The 8,174-nt window shown below is 51.1% G+C and overlaps 1 protein-coding gene across 7 annotated transcripts in view; it reads right to left on the bottom strand.

The window, feature by feature from the left end:
• Nucleotides 1–580, bottom strand: part of CBLC (Cbl proto-oncogene C) — an 18,749-nt gene extending 18,169 nt beyond the window's left edge. For all 7 annotated transcript variants that reach the window (XR_012376373.1, XR_012376372.1, XR_012376375.1 and 4 more), the window contains exon 1: nt 201–580. Coding sequence is in view for 4 of the 7 variants with exons in the window: in XM_073886579.1 (XP_073742680.1) it covers nt 201–553 (353 nt within the window). In the remaining 3 variants the exon portion in view is untranslated. The remainder of the gene's footprint in view (nt 1–200) is intronic.
• Nucleotides 581–8,174: the final 7,594 nt, after the last annotated feature.

Consider the following 8,174-nt stretch of genomic DNA (forward strand, 5'->3'; position numbering starts at 1 on the left):
GGAGGAGGGGCTGGGGGCCCGGACTCCTGGGTCTGAGGGAGGAGGGGGCTCGGGGCCTGGACCCCTGGGTCTGAGGGAGGAGGGGTTGGGGGCCTGGACCCCTGGGTCTGAAGGAGGAGGGGCTGGGGGCCTGGACTCCTGGGTCTGAGGGAGGAGGGCGCTGGTCCCATCTTTTCTCTGCGGCCAGGGCGGCTGCTCACCTGAGTCTGGAGCCCTCCCGGAAGAGCTGGTCGTTGGCACTCCTCCCACCCCGAGGTGGCAGCAGTGCCGCCACCTGCCTGCTCTTGGCCTCCAGGTTGTGAAGGTAGACGATGAGAAAGTCCCTCGCACCACCGGGACCCTCGTCGCCGCCTCCGTCGGCCGCCCGCCGGGCGTGGGCCACCTGGCGCAGCAGCTGCGCGATGCGGGGCAGCAGGTCTGGCAGCGAGGGGGGACTGGAGGCAAGCCTGGGGTCCCCGCATTGCTCCTCCAGGCGCTGCAGCAGCCTCACCGCCCGGCCGAGCGCGCGGGCCTCTCCCCACTGCCGCCCCCAGGGGGCTGCCGCCGCAGCCATGGGGCCCTCGGGGAGCCGCGGGCGGTAGGCGGGCGGCGGGCAAAGGTGCGGCCCCGCCCAGGGTGGGGGCGGGACCCGGAACGAAAGGTGAGGGGGCGGGTCCTGGAGAAGCGGGGCGGGGACAGCAGGTTAGCTGCGCTCTGAACGGGGCGGGGTCTGGGGGGATCTGGCACCTGGGTTCCTAGGGATGGGGTTCGAAAGTCTGATCCCCTAAAGAGAGTTGGAGGGGGTGGCTGCGGTGGGTGGAGATAGGAGGAGACTCTTCAGTGGGTAGGAATTGAAGGTAGGACGCCTGGGCCGCTTCTGAGACCGACTGGAGGCTGGGTGCCAAGGCTGCAGTGGAGGAGGGGCTGGGGGAGAGCTGAGGCTTTTGCGGGCTGGGTGTAGGGCTGGGAGCTTAGCTATCCAAACCCTTCGGGGAGTTGGGGCTGGAACGGAGCACTCCTGGGACTTTTGGACCCAGGTTTGGATCGTTGGCTGTGGCATGGGATTAAAGGTCTGAGAGCTGAAATTTTTAGGAGTAAAGGTCGGGGAGATAGTGCGATCCCTTTGTCCCGGACAAGAAAAGCATAGCATGAGCAGACCCCTTGGTGTCCCCTAGTAGCAGGGATTGGGTGTCTGAGGGAGCAGGAATTTGGCAACGTAATTCCTGAGTCCCCACGTGAGGGGCCTGCGGAAAATCAGGCTAGAGTTGAGACACCCAGATTTCCAGAGGAGGTGGGAACCCCCCCAGGAGATGAGGCGGGAAGATGGGGTTCAAGAATGCGGGGGTCATGGGCACCTGGGTGGCTCAGTTGGTTAAGCATCTGCCTTCAGCTCAGGTCATGATCCCGGGGTCCTGGGATCGAGTCCTAAGTTGAGCTCCCTGCTCAGTGGGGAGCCTGCTTCTCCCTCTCCCTTTGCCCGCCCCTCCCCCTGCTTGTGCTCTCTCTCCGTGTGTCAAATAAATAAATAAAATCTTAAAAGAAAAGAAAAGAAAAGAAAAAGAATGCGGGGGTCAAGGAGCGTCCGGCAGGCTCGGGGCTGGAAGAGCGTGGTTTTCTCCCCGGTCAGCCTAACCTGTAGGCGTCAGCCCGCTCAGGCTGTGCGCTGGGCGGCCACCCCCGGGCGCTGTGGGCCGAGCGGTCCCTGCGTCTCAGGCATCCCTTTGAGGTGGAGTACCCTCAGCTCTCATCCTAAACCCCTTTCCCCACTCAGCTTTCATTCTGTTTTAGACCCCAGAGAATTCTTTTTTTTTTTTTTAAGATTTTATTTATTTGACAGAGAAAGAGGGAGAGAGAGAGCACAAGCAGGGGGAGCGGCAGGCAGAGGGAGAAGAGGACTCCCCGCTGAGCAGTTCCAGGACTCGATCCTAGGACCCCGGGATCCTGAAGCTGAAGACAGATGCTTAACCGGCTGAGCCACCCAGGTGTCCCCTTAGACCCCCGAGAATTCTTCACTTACAGGATCTTCAACGTTGCATCTCAGACCCAGCAGAGACCAGGTCTTTGCAGTCAGGATGGCAGTCTGTCGTCCAGCTCCTGGCGTTTCTGCCCTCTCTGAGCCTGTTTCCTCTTCCAGAAATAAGTTGAAAACCCATTGGCCTGGCAAAAAGTCAGATTTTTGGCTATGCTAGGTGTTGATGAGGAGCTGATGGAAGTGTAAATGAACAAATGAGTTGGAGAGCAACTTGGCAGCACCCATCAGACCCTGGACAGAGTGCGGGGCCATTGCTGGCTACATCCATCCTCCGTGGCTCTTAAACACGTTTGCTTATATTGGGTCATGATATACACCCAAAACAGTCTCACAGGGTAATCCTTACCCTATGTACATGTGTTATAATAGCTTCTTTTCTATTTAATTCCATTTCATTAAAGGGAAAATCATGTTTGCAACCCACTAAATTGATTTCACTAGCCCACTAATGGATCTTGTTGGGCAGTTTGAAAATTACTGCCCTAAGAAACTCCAAGAGACGTGTTCAGGAATGTTAATTGCAGTCTTGTCGGAAATGGAGAAAACTGGAAACAAGGTAAGGCCGTCATCAGCAGGAGGGATGAATAAATTGCGGTATACTCTCACAAAGGCCTCCCACACAGTAGTTCAAATGAATGAATTGGATACACATACCAATAGTGTGAGTCCTAAAAACATAATGATGAGTGTACTGGGTTGAATAGTGCGCCCCGCCCGCAAATTCAAGTCCACTAGAACATTATGTAGAAATAGAATGTGACCTTATTTAGAAGTAGAGTTCTCGCAGATGTCACCAAGTTAAGATTAGGTCATATTATGAGGGTCGGCTGTAAACCCAACATGATTGGAAATTTGGACACGGACACAGGTACATACATGGAAGAAAGCCACATGGTGTCAGAGGCAGAGATCAGAGCCAAAGAATGTCAAGAATTTCTGGCAAACACCCGAAGCTAGGAAGAGGCAAGGAAGGATCCTCCTCTTGAGACTTCAAAGAGAACAGCCCTGCCAACATCTTGATTTTGGGTTCCTACTTCCCAGAATGGGGAGAAAATAAATTTCTGTTGCTTTAAGCCACTCAGTTTGCGGTCCTTAGTTACAGCAGCCCTAGGAAACTGATATAATGAGTAATAATAATAATAATAAACAGGTGCAGAAGAATTACAGGGCAATGTCGTTTATATCAGGCTTGAAAGCCTGCAAAACCAATGCCGTAGATTATTTGGGGATGCATCTGTATGTGATCATGGTATGAAAACATGGGAGGACATGACATGCAGGGCGTGCCAAGACTTCAACGTCCTTCAACGAAGGACGTGCCAAGACTTCAATGATGTCATTAATGCCTTAATTTGAAAAATCTGGATCCAATATGGCAAAGTGGCTAAGAGTTCATCTAGCCGCATAGTGGATCCAAAAGCAGTGAATGATATGAAAAGATCCGCAACATCGTTATCAGTCGGATGAAAATCAGAACCACAATGAGCTACCACTTCACACCTGTTAGGGTGGCCGTAATGGAAAAGACAGATAATAAGTACTGGGGAGGCTGTGGAGGAATTGGAACTCTCGTACACTGCTGGTGGGAATGTAAACGGTGCAGCTGCTTTGGAAAACAATTTGGCAGCTCCTCAAAGTAGAGGAAATAAAGAGAGTTTATCTATGGCAAAATAGAGTTACCGTATGACCCAGCAAGCCCCTCCTATGTGGATATATTCCAGGGAACTGAAAACATGCATCCCTGCAAATATCTGTGGAAATAACCTACACGTCCATCACCTGGTAAGTGGGTAAATTAAAAGCAGTGTACCCGTACAATGGAAGATTATTCAACCATTAAAAGGAATGAATGCCATGAGGTAGATGAACCTCAAAAACCTTATGCTAGGAGCGCCTGGGTGGCTCAGGTGGTTAAGCATCGGACTCTTGATCTCAGCTCAAGACTCTTGGGGATCTCAGCTCAGGTCTTGATCTCAGGGTTCTGAGTTCAAGCCCAGCATCGGGCTCCATGGTGGGCGTGGAGCCTACTTAAAAAAACAATTAAAACAAAAGTGAAAGAAGCCAGTCACAAAATACCATATACTGTATGATTAAACGTATTTATTTTTTTTAAGTTTTATTTATTTATTTGACAGAGAGAGATCGAGATTTAGAGGGAGGGAAGGCGCACAATCAGGGGGAGCAGCAGAGGGAGAGGGAGAAGCAAGCTGCCCGCCAAGCAGGGAGCCCAATGCCCACTCGATCCTATGACCCTAGGACCATAACCTGGGCCGAAGGCAGACACCTAACCGACTGAGCTACCCAGGCGCCCTTGTATGATTAAATTTACATAAAGTGTTCAGCATAGGCAAATCTATACAGACAGAGAGTATATTAGGGCTTGCCTGAGCTGAAAGGGATTGGGGAGAAATGGGGAGTGACTACCAATGGGTATGGGGTTTATTTTTGGGGTGAAGACATGGTTTTAAATTGATTGTAATGATTGCACAGCTCTCTGAATTTACTAAAACCTTTGAACTGTACACTTTAAATAGTTGAATTGTATGGTGTATGCATTATGTCTCCATAAAGCTGTTTTTATTTTTTAATTTTTAAAATTTTCTAAAAAAAATAAAGCTGTTTTTTGAAAAGTGGAGGCTATACCCGAGGATAGCCACAAGAGGGCGCTCCAAGTACAGACTCACCTTCGGGAACGAGCTTCTCAGGCCACGCCCCCAAAGTCTGGCCACACCTCCGAGGCCCTGGCCTCGCCCCAAGGTTCTGACCGCCCTTCAGGCTGAGGCCTGCCCCTCATCCCAGCCAGGCCTCTGAGTTTGGCCACACCCCTTAACCACGCCCTAAGGCCCCGGTCACGCCCCAAGGCCGCGTCTGAAGCTGCAAATTCACCCTCCCAATTCCCCAAACCCTGACCACAGATGCATGCACAGACTTAGATACTCAGATACTCGTAGAGACACAGAGCCTTAAACCTCCAACTTTCAAACCTTGACTTTTTAATTCGCATTTTTTTCTCTTTGGAAATCATTTTTTTTTTTTTTTAAGATTTCATTTATTTGACAGAGAGAGACACAGTTGAGAGAGGGAACACAAGCAGGGGGCGTGGGAGAGGGAGAGGGAGAAGCAGGCTTCCCGCGGAGCAGGGAGCCCGATGCGGGCCTCGATCCAGCACCCTGGGATCATGACCTGAGCCGAAGGCTGGCAGACGCTTAACACTGACCCACCCAGGCGCCCCTGGAAATCATTTTAAACTTACAGGAAAGTGGCAACAGTAGGACAAAGACTTCTTGTGTGCCCTTCACCCAGATTCACCAATGGTTAACAATGGCTCACGGGCTTGATCATGGGCTCGCTCTCTGCTTTTCTCCCCTCCAAACTATTATTGGAGAGTAAGTTTCAGACATTATGTCCCTTTGCCCCCAAACACTTACATTTCCATACAGAAGGATGTTCTCAGACCCAGTCATGGTCCGGTTCTCACAATCAGGACGCTTGGCAATGACAAAGGACTAGTCTCTTAACAGTGCAGCCAAGACTCACTGTGCCAGTTGTCCCCAAACTATCCTTCATTTTTTATTTTATTTTATTTTATTTATTTTGTTTTATTTATTTGCTGGAGAGTGAGAGCACAAGCAGGGGGAGCGGCAGGCAGAGGGAGAGGGAGAAACAGGCTTACCGCTGAGCAAGGAGCCCGATGCGGGATTCAATCCCAGGACCTTGGGATCATGACCCGAGTGGCAGGCAGACACTTAACCGGCTGAGCCACCTAAGCGCCTCCCCAAACTATCCTTCAGAGCAGAACTGTTTTTCTCCAGTCTGGTGTCCAAACCGAGGCCATGAGATGTATTCAGTTTCCCGTCCTCTTTGGTACAATGGCTCCAGCATTCTTTGTGTTCCATGAAGTAGACATTTTTGAACAGGCCAGGCCAGTTCTTTTGTTACGATGTCCCCTTGGGTTTGAGTTTGTCTGATATTTCCTTGTCATTAGATTCTGGTGGCAGGAATATTCTAAAAGAGATGCCATGTCCTTCGGGGGGGGGGGGGCAGAGACCCAGACCGCGTCTCAGAAGGCACAGGATGTTGGTCATTCCGTGCCTGGTGACGGGTTCCATCCCTTGGTTATGGTGAATCCTGGAACCCTGGACTCAAGAGGCTCACCAAGGCAGGTTTTTACCTTCTCTGGGCCTCAGTTTCCCTTTCTGTAAAGTGGAGGTTTGGCTTCCATGAGGGTCTGCAAACACACCTAGCCAGCAGATGTGTTCTGCTTCATGCACACGCTCTTTAAAATTTGTTTTTCGGGAATGGCGCCAGCATTTAACATTCGGCAGATTTCACGCATGCACCTGGAAGAGACATTCTCTGAGTGTCTGGATTTACCCACGGTGGTGATAACAAGTGAAACTTGCAGCAGGGGCTGGGGCCCCTGAGAAATGCGTTTGAAAATGTGACTTTTGGCTTGAGAATGTTAGGAGTGTCAGAGACAAGGAGAGCCGTCTTGGTGGTAGTGGTTGAGGGATGTGTGCTTAATTCTGTGAGGTCTGGGGGGGTGGGGCTGGAGACCCTGTCTATGGGCCTCCTCCCCCATCCTAGGAGTCTGCCCTTCTGCAGGGGAAGGGGGAGGGATGTGTAAGGGGGATGGGTGTGTAAGGACACGCACGCGCCCAGTCCCAAGGTCAGGAGGCTGAGAGGGAATTTCCATGTGTGGAGAAGCCAGATCCTTTGTTTTAGAGAAGTAACTTACCAAGGTCAGGGCCGGGTTCAGCTCTTGAACCCGGGGATAGTTTCTCACACACAAAGACCCACAGCCTGGACTCACAAGGATGAAGAGATTCCCAACAGACACGCTCCAGGCTGATAATGGGCCAGGCCCTGTGCTAAGCACCCACGGTCTTGTTAAATCCTCTTCAACTCGGGACGCCTGGGTGGCTCAGTCGGTTGGGTATCCGACTCCTGATTTCAGCTCGGATCATGATCTCAGGGTCCTGGGATTGAGCCCCGAGTCGGGCTCCCTGCTCAGCGGGGAGTCTGCTTCTCCTTCTCCCTTAGCCTCTCTCTCCACTTCTGCTCTCTCTTTCTCTCTCTCTCTCAAAAAAAAAAAAAATTCCTCATCAACGCAACCCTGAGTGGCCGGTGTTAATCCCATTTTGCCAACGAGGAAGCTGAGGCTCAGGATGGTACACTCATTTCACCCAGGGTCACATAGCCATTTGGTAGCAGAGCCCCGGTGTGACAGATACGCTGTCCCTTAGTTACCCTTCTCCCCTCTTCTTTTTATTAACAGAGCCTCAGAATTTTAGCTGGGTATATGCTGCCCAGATAAAATGACATTTCCCAGTCTCCCTTGTGATAGCTGTGGCCATATGACTAAATTCTAGACAAAAGAATGTGATATGTATAATTTCTGGGTTGTAGCTTAAAGGGCAGGGGCGTACACCTGCCTTTCTTTTTTGTTCTCAATGGTTGGGATGTGGATGTGATGGTGGGCCCTGGAGCAACCATCTTGGACCACAGGGTACGAATGTGTGGTGAAGGCAGCCGAGCAGCAAGGTAGGAGTCTGGATCTCCCACATTCTCAAGCTACTATTCCAGCCCTGGGTGTGTTAACTGGACCCTGACATGAGAGAAAAATCGACTTCCATCTTATTTAAGCCACTCTATTTTTTTAGTTTTTGTCAGAACAGCTGAATGAAAAGTCTAGCTAATACACACACCTCGGCTAGGACGTCATTACCTCATTTTTCCATCAAGACAAAGAATAGGTCCCATCCTCTTTCTTCCCCCCACCTGGCCACCCTCAAAACCAATTCCCAGATGATAACCACAGCACTTCCCGTTTATCAAGTTCTTTCTCAGCACCACGCTGTTGTAAGCACTCTACACAATTCAGTCCTCACGACAGGGGCACCTGGGCGCCTCAGTGGATTAAGCATCTGCCTTCCGCTCGGATTTTAAGATCTTAAAAAAAAAATCTTCACAACAGACTGGCAAGGTGAACGCCGTTATTATGCCTCCTTTCCACAGAGGAGGAAACCGGCTTAGGGCCGTGGCGTCACCTGATGAAGGTGATCCAGCCAGGAAATGGAAGGGCAGGACTCAAACTCAGTTCTGACTCCAGGGTCTACACTCTCGATGAGACACCCACTTTTTATCCTTTCCAGGGGCACAC

The sequence above is a fragment of the Callorhinus ursinus genome, unplaced genomic scaffold (assembly GCF_003265705.2).
Source record: "Callorhinus ursinus isolate GAN/ISIS: 27379988/994484 unplaced genomic scaffold, GSC_fseal_2.0 scaffold71, whole genome shotgun sequence".
NCBI lineage: Eukaryota > Metazoa > Chordata > Mammalia > Carnivora > Otariidae > Callorhinus > Callorhinus ursinus.